We start from the raw sequence: 13,385 nt of genomic DNA, 5'->3' as shown, positions 1-13,385 counted from the left end.
ACCGACCCTCCCACAGTGCGGCGCTCCCTCAGCACCGACCCTCCCACAGTGCGGCGCTCCCTCAGCACTGACCCTCCCACAGTGCGGCGTTCCCTCAGCACTGACCCTCTGACAGTGCGGCGCTCCCTCAGCACTGACCCTCCCGCAGTGCGGCGCTCCCTCAGCACTGACCCTCCCACAGTGCGGCGCTCCCTCAGCACTGACCCTCCCACAGTGCGGCGTTCCCTCAGCACTGACCCTCTGACAGTGCGGCGCTCCCTCAGCACTGACCCTCCCACAGTGCGGCGCTCCCTCAGCACTGACCCTCCCACAGTGCGGCGCTCCCTCAGCACTGACCCTCCCACAGTGCGGCGCTCCCTCAGCACTGACCCTCCCACAGTGCGGCGCTCCCTCAGCACTGACCCTCCCACAGTGCGGCGCTCCCTCAGCACTGACCCTCCCACAGTGCGGCGCTCCCTCAGCACTGACCCTCTGACAGTGCGGCGCTCCCTCAGCACTGACCCTCCCACAGTGCGGCACTCCCTCAGCACTGACCCTCTGACAGTGCGGTGCTCCCTCAGCACTGACCCTCCCACAGTGCGGCGCTCCCTCAGCACTGACCCCCCCACAGTGCGGCGCTCCCTCAGCACTGACCCCCCCACAGTGCGGCGCTCCCTCAGCACTGACCCCCCCACAGTGCGGCGCTCCCTCAGCACTGACCCTCCAGCAGCCTCCCTGGGACACAGTGACCCGAATACTCAGAACCCTCTGAGGGAAGGAATTCTTCCCTATCTCGGTTGTTGCTCCTTCATTCTGACCCTGTGCCCTCTGGTCCCAGACTCTCCCATCAGAGAAACATCCCCCAGCATTTACCCTGTCAAACCCCTTTACAATGGGGAGGCACAGCGGGTTAGCACTGCTGCCTCACAGCGCCAGGGACCCGGGTTCATTTCCAGCCTCGGGTCACTGTCTGTGTGGAGTCTGCACGTTCTCCCCGTGTCTGCGTCGGTTTCCTCCCACAGTCTGAAAGACGTGCTGGTTAGGTCAAGTTAAAGTTTATTAGTCACAAGTACATTACATTAACACTGCAATGAAGTTACTGTGAAAATCCCCTAGCCGCCACACTCTGGCGACTGTTCGGGTACACCGAGGGAGAATTTAGCGCGGCCAATGCACCCTAACCTGCACATCTTTTGGACTGCGGGAGGAAACCGGGGCACCCGGAGGAAACCCACGCAGACACGGGGAGAACGTGCAGACTCCACACAGACAGTGACCCAAGCAGAATCGAACCCGGGTCCCTGGCGCTGAGACAGCAGTGCTAACCGCTGTGCCATCCTATGGATTGGCTGTGCTAAATTCTCCCTCAGTGTACCCCGAACAGGCGCCGGAGTGTGGCGACTAGGGGATTTTCACAGTAACTTCATTGCAGTGTTAATGTAAGCCTACTTGTGACACTAATAAATAAAGTTTATAACACTCTAACTTTCTGTGTTTTGCATACAGGTTCCCCCAAGTCCCTTTGTGTTGCAGCTTTCTGCATTTTTTCTACATTTAAATAATACTCTGTTCGTCCTTCCAAAATGAACAACTCCACATTTTTCCACATTATACTCTGCCAACTTTTTGTCGACTTACTTAACCTATCAATATCTCTTTGTAAACTGTTTGTATCCCTCTCCCAGATCACAGAACCCTACAGTGCAGTAGGAGACCATTCGGCCCATCGAGTCTGCACCGACCACAATCCTACCCAGGCCCTATCCCCATAACCCCATGTGTTTACCCTAGCTAGTCTCCCTGACACTAAGGGGCAATCTAGCTTGGCCAATCCACCTAAATGGATACATGTTTGGAGTGTGGGAGGAAACCGGAGCACCCGGAGGAAACCCATGCAGACACGAGGAGAACGTGCAAACTGCACACAGACAGTGACCCGAGCCGGGAATCAAACCCAGGTCCCTGGCGCTGTGAGGCAGCAGCGCTAACTTTCCTTTCCACCTATTTTTGTCTTGTCTGCAAATTTGGGTACAGTACATTCACTTTCATCCTTCAAGTCATTAAAATGTATTGTAAATAGTTGCGGTCCCAGCACTGATCCCTGTGGGACCCCACTGGTCATGATGTGGAGATGTCGGCGTTGGACTGGGGTAAACTTGGTGTTGTTAAAACTCTTACTGTGTTTACCCCACTGGTTACAGATCGCCAACCTTATCCCCACTCACTGTTTCCTGCCCATTAGTCAATTCCTTATCCGTGCCAATACACTACCTCCAACACCACGGGCTTTTATCTTACGATTTAACCTTTTGTGTGGTACCTTGTCGAATACCTTCTGGAAGTCCAAATACAGCACATCTACTGGTTCCCCTCTAATCACTCCGGTTAAGACTTGCTCAAAAACTCTGATGAATTAGCCAGACACGATTTCCCTTTCACGAAGCCATGCTGACTCTGCTTGAGTAGAATCATAGAATCCCCACAGTGCAGAAGAGGCCCTTCGAGTCCGCACTGACACGTTAGAAACACCTGAACTCCCCCCCTAATCACCACTTGTCAGCACTTGGCCCATAGCCCTGAATGTTATGATGTGCCAAGTGCTCATCCAGGTACTTTGTAAAGGATGTGAGGCATCCCGCCTCCCCCACCCTCCCAGGCAGCACATTCCAGACCCTCACCACCCTCTGGGTAAAAATATTTTTCCGCACATTCCCCCCCTAAACCTCCCACCCCCCCACTTTTAACTTGTGTCCCCTCGTGAGTGACCCTTCAGCAAAGGGGAAGAGCTGCTCCCTATCCACTCTGTCCGTGCCCCTCATAATCTTGAACACCTCGATCGGGTCGCCCCCTCAGTCTTCTCTGCTCCAGAGAAAACAACCCAAGCCTATCCAACCTCTCTTCATAACTGAAACGCTCCGTCCCAGGCAGCACCCTGGTGAATCTCCTCTGCACCCCCTCCAGTGCTATCACATCCTCCCGATAGATTCTGATTTTCCAAATGTGCTGCTTCTTTAGTAATTGATTCCAACGATAGCTGTTAGGCTAATCGGCCGATAGTTAGAAACAGAAAAACTACAGCACAAACGGGCCCTTCGGCCCCACAAGTTGTGCCGAACACATCCCTACCTTCTAGACCTACCTATAACCCTCCATCCTATTACGCTCCATGTACTCAACCAGGAGTCTCTTAAAAGACCCTATTGAGTTTGCCTCCACCACCACTGACGGCAGCCGATTCCACTCGCCCACCACCCTCTGTGTGAAAAACTTCCCCCTAACATTTCCCCTGTACCTACCCCCCAGCACCTTAAACCTGTGTCCTCTTGTAGCAGACATTTCCACCCTGGGAAAAAGCCTCTGAGAGTCCACCCGATCTATGCCTCTCAACATCTTATACTGGCTTTTTGCCTCTCTTTCTGAATAAGGGCAGTTTTCCCATCCTCCCGTACTTCAAAGTAAGTTTAAGTTTATTTATTAGTGTCACAAGTAAGGCTTACATTAACACTGCAATGAAGTTACTGTGAAAATCCCCTAGTCGCCACACTCTGGCGCCTGTTCGGGTACACTGAGGGAGAATTTAGCACAGCCAATGCACCCTAACCTGCACGTCTTTCGGACTGTGGGAGGAAACCGGAGCACCCGGAGGAAACCCACGCAGACACGGGGAGAACGTGCAGACTCCACACAGACAGTGACCCAAGCCAGGGATCGAACCCCGGGTCCCTCGCTCTGTGAGGCAGCAGCGCTAACCCCACTGTGCCACCATACTACAGAGATGTGCAGGTTCGGTGGATTGGCCGTGCTAGATTGCCCCTTCGTGCCAGGGGGACTAGCTAGGGTAAATGCCTGGGGTTATGGGCAAAGGGCCTGAGGTGGGATTGTGGTCGGTGCAGACTCGATGGGCTGAATGGCCTCAAAGAAAATTGCAGCACAGGAACAGGCCCTTCGGCCCCTCCAAGCCTGCACCGACCATGCTGCCCGACTGAACTAAAACCCCTACCCTTCCGGGGACCATATCCCTCTATTCCCATCCTATTCATGTATTTGTCCAGACGCCCCTTAAAACTCACTATCGTATCCGCTTCCACTACCTCCCCCGGCAGCGAGTTCCAGACACCCACCACCCTCTGTGTAAAAAAAACTTGCCTCCTTCTGCACTGTAGGATTCTATGATTCTGTGTGTGTGTGTGTGTGTACGTGCGTGCGTGAAGGGGGTCAGAGGGACTTAAACAGCCTGTTGTCTTTCCTCTGTAGTGTTGGAGCACTGCATCACGTATCGTTTGAAGGAGGAAGACATTGTGAACGAATGGTTTGCATTCAGCACAACACGGCGTGGCATTGCCCTCAACACGGACAATGTGGAAATCTTTGAACATGAGGTAACGGATTCAGAAAGTCTCGCGCGCTCCGAGTGCTGTGAGCAGCCCTGAGCACCACTTTACAAAAAGGTCATAGCAGCACAGGAGAGAGGGCAAAACAGGTCTACCAGAACTGCAAAAATTTCTTCTCCAGAAAGGGGCATGGGGTGGCCCAGTGGGTTAGCTCTGCTGCCTCACAGCTCCAGGGTCCCGGGTTCGATTCCCGGCTTGGGTCACTGTCTGTGTGGAGTTTGCACGTTTCCTCCTGCACATCTCCCACAGTCCAAAGATGTGCAGGTTAGGTTGATTGGCCGTGATAAATTGCCCCTTAGTGACCTGGGATGCGTAGGTCAGAGGGATTAGCAGGATAAATATGTTGGGTGACGGGGATAGGGCCTGGGTGGGATTGTGGTCGGTGCAGACTCGATGGGCCGAATGGCCTCCTCCTGCACTGTAGGGGTTGTATGATTTCTAAAAGAGAAGGCTGAGGGGGGGGGGGACCCCGATCGAGGTTTTTAAAATGATGAAGGGGGTTTTGATAGGGTGGATGGAGAGAAGGTGTTTCCACCGTTTGCGGGCGGGGAGGGAGGGGGAGAGAGAGAGAGAGAGAGAGACCAGACGTAGGGCCGTCAGTATAAGATAGTGACTGATAATGGAGTTTAATCCAGATAAATGCGAGGTGATGCCTTTTGGAGGGTCACATTCAGGTGCAAATTATACAGTAAATGGCTGAGCCCTTAGAAGCATCAACATACAGAGGGATCTGGGCGTACAGGTCCACAGTTCCCTAAAACTGGCAACACGGGTAGATAAAGTGGTCGAGAAGGCATACAGCCGGGCCATCGAGTATACAAGTTGGCAAGTTATATTACAGCTGTATAAAGCTTTATTTAGGTCACATTTGGAATATTGTGTGCAGTTCTGGTCGCCACACTATCAGAAGGATGTGGAAGCTTTGGAGAGAGTACAGAGAAGGTTCACCAGGATGTTGCCGGGTCTCGAGGGTGTCGGCTATGAGGGGAGGTTGGATAAACTAGGATTGTTTCCACTGGAAAGACAGAGGCTGAGGGGAGACCTGGTCTACAAAATGATGAGAGGCATCGACAGGGTGGATAGTCAGAGGCTTTTTCCCCAGGGTGGACGTGTCAATTACACGGGGGAGGGGGGTGGGCACAGGTTCAAGGTGAGAGGGGGAAAGTTTTTCACGCAGAGGGTGGTGGGTGCCTGGAACGCCCTGCCAGAGGAGGTGGTTGAGGCAGTTACGTTAGTCACATTTAAGACTTATCTTGATAGGCCTAAGAACAGACGGGGAATAGAGGGATATAAGCGGTTGGTCTAGATAGGTAAACGTGATCGGGGCAGGCTTGGAGGGCCAAAGGGCCTGTTCCTGTGCTGTACTGTTCTTTATTCTTTGTTATAAATGTTATCAAATTGATGTACGAAGGGAGGTAGCACACAGGGGGTCACAGATCTCCATCCCCAGAATGAAGAGTAGTGAATCAAAGTAATTCTGCTCAGAATTTCATCCATTAAGACAGCCAACTGAACGTTCTCACCCCTGCCTCCACCTTACCCGAGAAATGTGTTTTTTTTTGGCAGATCCTTAGCAAAAGAACCAATAAGACCCGCCCGGCAACAGTCAGACAGAACAACCGGGCGCCCATGCAGGACCTGAACACACTTGAAGAGCTGTATCCTTTGAAACAAGTCCAACATGCGTGTGGTGTTCTCGGGAGACGGCTTTGGGAGGGTCAGTTACTGTAATAATTTCCAAAAACACCCTTCTTAACTTCAGTGGCGGGGAAGCTTCCAGAAGCTGCAATTCGGTACATAGTCACATGGATAATTGAGGAAAACCGGCAAGGATTTCATCGTGGAAATTCACATCGAATTGAGTTGCTGGAGTTTTTTGGAATTGGTAGCAGTGAGTGTCGATGGGGATATTGATGTGGTGGACAGGGACTTCCAAAAGGTGTTCAGTACGGCGCCACACAACAAACTTGTCAGCAAAATTATCACTCGTGGAATAAAAGGGGCAGTAAAATTTATTTATTAGTGTCACAAGTAGGTTTACATTAACACTGCAATGAAGTTACTGTGAAAATCCCCTAGTAGCCACACTCCGGCGCCTGTTCGGGTTACACTGAGGGAGAATTTAGCACGGCTAATGCACCTTATCAGCATGGCTTTCGGACTGTGGGAGGAAACCGGAGCACCCGGAGGAAACCCACGCAGACACACGGGGAGAATGTGCAGACTCCACACAGACAGTGACCCGAGGCCGGGAATTGAACCCGGGTCCCTGGCGCTGTGAGGCAGCGGCGCTAACCCACTGTGCCGCCCTATTGGCTGAGTGACGGGAAACGGGGAGTAACGGTCAGGGGGTATTTTCTTTGCGCTGGGGATAGGGCGGAGTTCCCCAGAGGTCAGTGTTGGAACCCGTGATATTTGAGATGTATGTTAATGACCCGGAGCTTGGTGCCCAGGGAACAGTTTCAAGGCCTGCGGACAGTATCGGCCTTGGAAGCGTTGTGAGCTGAGGGGGCCAGTGTAGAACTTCTATTGGACATGAACAAGTTGGTGGGATGGGCGGACAGGCGGCAGGTGAAGTTCAAGGCTGAGAATTGTGAAGTGATTCACTTCGACAGAAAGAACTTGGCGGGACAGTACAAAATGAGGGGTTAAACTCGAAAGGGAATGCGGGAGCGGAGTGTAGATGTACGTCCGTCATTGCAGGAGGCAGGGCAGGCTGAGAGTGTGGTTAATAGAACAGGCATTTTCCTGGACTTTATTAATTGGAGCACTGAGTACAACGGCAAGGAGGTTACATTGAACTTGTATGAGTCACAAGTTCAGCGGCAGCGGGGGTGCTGCGCCCCGCTCTGGGCACCACGCTTTAGGAAGGATGTGGAATCTTTAGTGAGAGTGTAGGAAAGGTTCACGGGAATGGTCCCTGGGATGAGGAACTTCAGATACGAAGATAGCTTGGAGAGGTTAGCACTGTTTTCCTCAGAGACAAGGCAGCTGAGGGCGAGGAGGGGTTTGATACAAGTCTTCAAAATCCTGAGGGGTCTGGACGGAGTAGAGAGGGAGGAACTGTTCCCATTGGCAGATACATCGAGAACGAGGGGGGGCGCAGATTTAAAGCAATTGGTAAAAAGAGGAAGAACTTTATCACTCACCGAAAGGCTGACCTTATGAAATACAACATAGACGTCAACGCCAGGGAGAGCTTTCCTCAGGAGAAACCTACTTGGGGCAGCCTCCTGATTGAAGGGACACAATTCTTCCAGGATACCCGATGGCAACAGGAGGCTGGAAAAGGAGCCTGAGAAAGGGATACCGGCCATCTAGAGGCACCAAGGATCGAACCCACGTCCCGGAAACACCCGCCAAGTGTGCGGTCGAAGATATGGTTCCAGGATTGGGTTCATCAGCCACGCAAGGACCCACAGAACCCATGACCAGCGACATGGGACGGCACAGTGGGTTAGCACTGCTGCCTCTCAGCGGCAGGGACCCGGGTTCGGTTCCCGGCTTGGGTCACTGTCCGTGTACCTGAATAGGTGCCGGAGTGTGGCGACTAGGGGAATTTCACAGTAACTTCATTGCAGTGTTAATGTAAGCCTTGTCACTAATAAATAAACCTTTTAACTTTACCTAACCAGCACACCTTTGGACGCTGAGGGAGAATTTAGCATGGCCAATCCACCTGACCCACACATCTTTGGACGCTGAGGGAGAATTTAGCACGGCCAATGCACTCAACCAGCGCATCCTTTTGACTGGGAGGAAACCGGAGCCCCCGGAGGAAACCCACGCAGACACGGGGGAGAACGTGCAGACTCCACACAGACAGTGACCCAAGCCGGGAATCGAACCCGGGTCCCTGGCGCTGTGAGGCAGCAGTGCTAACCAGTGTGCCACCATACTACAGAGATGTGCGGGTTAGGTGGATTGGCCGTGCTAGATTGCCCCTTAGTGTCAGGGGGACTAGCTAGGGTAAATGCATGGGGTTATGGGGATAGGGCCTGGGTGGGATTGTGGTTGGTGCAGACTCGATGGGCTGAATGGCCTCAAAGAACAAAGAAAATTCCAGCACAGGAACAGGCCCTTTGGCCCTCCAATCCTGCACCGACCATGCTGCCCGACTGAACTAAAGCCCCCTACCCTTCCGGGGACCATATCCCTCTATTCCCATCCTATTCATGTATTTGTCCAGACGCCCCTTAAAACTCACATGGGAGTTTCTTAGGTGGACAATCATACTCGTTGCCAGTGATTGATGGTTACGATGGGCCGAATGGCCTTCTGAGCAATAAAAACAATTCTTCTTTCACCACCTCCGGTGGACCTGAAGAGCACCACAGTTTGGTATTTATTAACTGTGGTGTTCTCACATGCTGGCAGCCTGTTTACACATCTCTCAAACTGCCTGGTTATTCTGTGTGCTGCTGCTGAGGGATTAATGCTGCTCCGACAGCAGGAGAGCGCTCCAGACACAGCTGTGGGATCTTGTTCCCTCCTGAATATTGACGCCCCTTTGACTCTGCAGCAGTCCTGAAGCCCCGGGCAGATTCTGGGCTCAAATCCTGGAGTGGGATGTGAAGCTCCGAGGTGAGACCAGATAACTTGGTGGCGCAGATTTCAAGCAGGGAATTGAGGCAGTTTGATTCGAGGACGGTTATTGAAACGCGTTGAGGACGTGGGCAGGTGGAACAAAATGTAGAGCAAGACCCTGGTCTCTGCTGCAGGGGCTGGGTGAGGGCTCAGTATAATAATACACACAGTATTAATACTGATTAATACACAATATTAATACTGATTAATACACACCGTATTAATACTGATTAATACACACAGTATTAATACTGATTAATGCACAGTATTAATACTGATTAATGCACAGTATTAATACTGATTAATGCACAGTATTAATACTGATTAATGCACAGTATTAATACTGATTAATACACACAGTATTAATACTATTAATACACAGTATTAATACTATTAATACACAGTATTAATACTGATTAATACACAGTATTAATACTGATTAATACACAGTATTAATACTGATTAATACACTATTAATACTGATTAATACACAGTATTAATACTGATTAATACACAGTATTAATACACACGGTATTAATTCTGATTAATACACACGGTATTAATTCTGATATGTGTGCTGTCAGTTCGATGTAAAGAATCGCTGGGAAAGGGATTGAAGCAGCAGTAAGATTTACTGTGTGGCCAGTACATTCCCTTAACTCCAGGCAGTGTCCAAGCAGAGACAGAGGAAGAGAACCTACTGGATTCCTACGCCACGCCAGCTAAGGTACCTGACGCAACGGACCCGGATCCTCTGGAAGGTCCAAATGCAACTCCCTGCCTCTCTCCTCCCTGAGCTGTGGGTTTAGTGACATTTCTCCACTGTGAAGTCCCAGTTCTGTCCCCGTGCTTTACCATGGCGACCACGTAGCTCGCTGTCGGGAGGGGAGATTGTATTTTGGGTACGGTTTTGGGGGGGGCGGGCTGGCTGTATTTTTGTGGCGGGGGCTGGCTGTACTTTTTGGGGGGGGGTGGGGAGAGGGCTGGCTGCATTTTTCAGGGAGGGTCTGGTAATATTTGTGGAGGGGGGGGGTGGTTTGGGTGTAATTTGGGGGGCAGGGCTGGCTGTGTTTTGGGGGGGGGGGGGGGTTGTGGGTGTATTTTTGGGGTGTTTGCTTCCAGTTCACACTTTGAATTGAATGATTATTTTTGCTCCGTAGGCGGGGTCACAGAAGCGAGTGCTGACCACCCCGGAACAGCCACAGTCGAAGAAGGTGTCTCTCTCCCACAGCCCACGTCTCCTCTTCTCTCCAGCTTCCTTTTCTCCAAGGTAACGGCCAGGGGGAGATCCAGGACAGGCACAGCAGCGTCTGGAGAGACATCGGTCCAACAGGCTATTAAACCCACTGACTGACTGTGTGCTAACCGTTATACTCCCCTATACCCACTGTCTGTGTGCTAACCGTTATACTCCCCTATACCCACTGTCTGTGTGCTAACCGTTATACTCCCCTATACCCACTGTCTGTGTGCTAACCGTTATACTCCCCTATACCCACTGTCTGTGTGCTAATCGTTATACTCCCGCCCTGTACCTGTGCTTTTCTACCTCTCGTCATTTTGTCCTGCAGTTTATAGGGGTTGCACTGCTCCAAGTAAGGACGTGCATTATCTTGGGAATGTTAAGTTGTATTTTTCCCATTCTCACGTGCTGAGTGACCTGCTGCGGCAGCTGGAATACAACGTGGGAAAACATGAGGTTTTGCACTTTGTCAGAAGGATTCAGGCTCGGACTATTTTCTAAATGGGGAGGGAAGTCAGAAACACAAAGGGACTTGGGAGTCCCAGTTCAGGATTCTCTGAAGGTTAACGTGCAGGTTTTAGTTGGCAGTCAGGAAGGCAAATGCAATGTTAGCATTCATGCCGAGAGGGCTAGAATACAAGAGCAAGGATGTACTTCTGAGGCTGTATAAGGCTCTGGTCAGACCCCATTGGGAGTATTGTGAGAAGTTTTGGGCCCCCGTATCTAAGGAAGGATGTGCCGGCCTTGGAAAGGGTCCAGAGGAGGTTCACAAGAATGATCCCTGGAATGAAGAGCTTGTCGTATGAGGAACGGTTGAGGGACTCTGGGTCTGTACTCGTTGGAGTTTAGGGGGGGATCTTATTGAAACTTACAGGATACTGCGAGGCCTGGAGAGAGTGGACGTGGAGAGGATGTTTTGATTAGTCGGAGAGATTAGAACCAGAGGGCACAACCTCAGGCCAAAGGGACGATCCTTTAAAACAGAGATGAGGAAGAATTTCTTCAGCCAGAGAGTGGTGAATGTGTGGAACTCTTTGCCGCAGAAGGCTGTGGAGGCCAGGTCATTGAGTGTCTTTAAGACAGAGATAGATAGGTTCTGGATTAATAAGGGGATCAGGGGTTATGGGGAAAAGGCAGGAGAATGGGGATGGGAAAAATATCAGCCATGATTGAATGGTGGAGCAGACTCGATGGGCCGAGTGGCCTCATTCTGCTCCTATGTTTTATTTTCACCTTTTCAGGTTTATTTTAGAATCTTTCTGCTGTGTATCTTGACCGTATCAATGTGATATGGTGGCTGTTATGCCTCAGACAGGAAATAAAATCCAAATTTTCTTTTTTTTTCCCCACCCCCTGCTTTTTATTTCTGTAAGTGGCCCCCCCGGTGGGAGTGGCCCCCCCGGTGGGAGTGGCCCCCCCGGTGGGAGTGGCCCCCCCGGTGGGAGTGGCCCCCCCGGTGGGAGTGGCCCCCCCGGTGGGAGTGGCCCCCCCGGTGGGAGTGGCCCCCCCGGTGGGAGTGGCCCCCCCGGTGGGAGTGGCCCCCCCGGTGGGAGTGATTCATTTCTCCCCATTCTGGCAGCGCTGTGAGTGAACCGACCGGCTCTACATCAGCTGCACAGGTTCAACGAGGCAGCTCACTTCCACCTTCTCGAGGGCAACCTTCCGAGATCCCTGCGCTCCTCCAATTCCAGCCTCTTCAATGTCCCTCGATTCCCGTCGCTCTGCCATTGGCGGCCGTGCCTTCAGCTGCCTGGGGGGCCCGAAGCTCTGGATTTTGTTCCCATAATCAATCCCTCTTCCCCTCCCGCCCCCTCCAGGTGCCTCTTGGATGGTGCTTTTGGTCGCTTGTCCCCAGTATCACCTTGCGTGGCTCAGAGTGATATTCTGTCTGATTTACTGTCTGTGGTGGCACAGACAGTGGGTTCGCACTGCTGCCTCACAGCGCCAGGCACCCAGATTCGATTCCCAGCTCGGGTCACTGTCTGTGTGGAGTCTGCATGTTCTCCACGTGTCTGCGTGGGTTTCCTCCGGGTGCTCCGGTTTCCTCCCACAGTCTGAAAGACGTGCAGGTTAGTGTGCGTTGTCTGTGCTAAATCCTCCCTCAGTGTACCCGAACAGGCGCTGGAGTGTGGCGACTAGGGGATTTTCACAGTAACTTCATTGCAGTGTTAATGTAAGCCTACTGGTGACACTAATAAATAATCTTTGATCTTTATTCTCCTGGCATGTTAATGCTGCTTTTATCAATGCCCTTGTGGCTGTTGGTGGTTGGGTGAGTTATTATTTTTCCCTCTTGCTCTCCTCAGTGCTACCCCCTCTCAGAAGTACAGTTCCAGAGGTAACCGGGGTGAAGTTGTTGCCTCCTTTGGCACAGCGCAAGGAGCCAGCTGGCGTGGCATGGGGGGCAGGACTGCCAGTGTTCAACTGCTGCTGGCTCCCGAGGACTGCATCACCAAACGGTTCAAGTACATGTTCCAGAAGCTCCGTGACGTCCGCGATGGTAATTACCCTTTGGCTGCTGCTTTCTTATCCTCCTGCAGCAACTCTGACACGGCTGGGGAACCGTGGGGTAAGCCTCAGTTAGACAGCACCCCCTTCGGAACCCCTTTCACCACTCTCCTCTGCAACCGGGGCAGCAGGTCACCGTAGGGAAATCAGCAGGATGGGGTACGGCTGAAATCACAAACCCCCCACCCCCCCGGCCGGCCAGAGCGAGGTTCTGAGGCCGTCACCTCAGGAGGGAGATGTTGGCCTTGTGGCGACTGCGCTGATTCACCAGAACCATCCTGGAGCTGGAAGGGTTAAATTCGGAGGACAGGCCACACAAACGGGGCGTGTGTTCCCTCGAGTGTGGAAGATCGAGGGGGTTTGAGATGGTTAAAGGATTCGATTGGGCAGATAGAGAGAAATCGGGGAGGCAGTGGCATAGTGGTATTGTCACTGGACTCGTAAAATCCAGAGACCCAGGGTAATTCTCTGGGGACCCGGGTTCGAATCCCACCACGGCAGTAGGTGAGATTCGAATTCAATAAAAACCTGGAATTAAGTCTATTGGTGACCGTGAAACGATTGTCGGGAAAAACCCACCTGGTTCACTGATGTGCTTTCGGGAAGGAAATCTGCCCCCCTCACCCGGCCTGGCCTACACGTGACTCCAGACACACGGCACAACTGAGATTGAGAGA

General features: G+C 52.1%; 1 protein-coding gene across 1 annotated transcript in view; it reads left to right on the top strand.

Moving 5' to 3' along the window:
* Nucleotides 1-12,769, top strand: part of LOC144488721 (uncharacterized) — a gene marked incomplete at its 3' end in the record, with an annotated part of 28,399 nt that extends 15,630 nt beyond the window's left edge. The window contains exons 3-7 of the mRNA XM_078206821.1: nt 4,234-4,358; nt 5,937-6,028; nt 9,627-9,684; nt 10,118-10,227; nt 12,507-12,769. Of these exons, the coding sequence (XP_078062947.1) occupies nt 4,234-4,358; nt 5,937-6,028; nt 9,627-9,684; nt 10,118-10,227; nt 12,507-12,769 (648 nt within the window). The remainder of the gene's footprint in view (nt 1-4,233; nt 4,359-5,936; nt 6,029-9,626; nt 9,685-10,117; nt 10,228-12,506) is intronic.
* Between the last annotated feature and the right edge of the window lie 616 nt (nt 12,770-13,385).

The sequence above is a fragment of the Mustelus asterias genome, unplaced genomic scaffold (genome assembly GCF_964213995.1).
Source record: "Mustelus asterias unplaced genomic scaffold, sMusAst1.hap1.1 HAP1_SCAFFOLD_1808, whole genome shotgun sequence".
NCBI classification, from domain to species: domain Eukaryota; kingdom Metazoa; phylum Chordata; class Chondrichthyes; order Carcharhiniformes; family Triakidae; genus Mustelus; species Mustelus asterias.
This window is presented reverse-complemented; position numbering and strand designations above follow the sequence as displayed.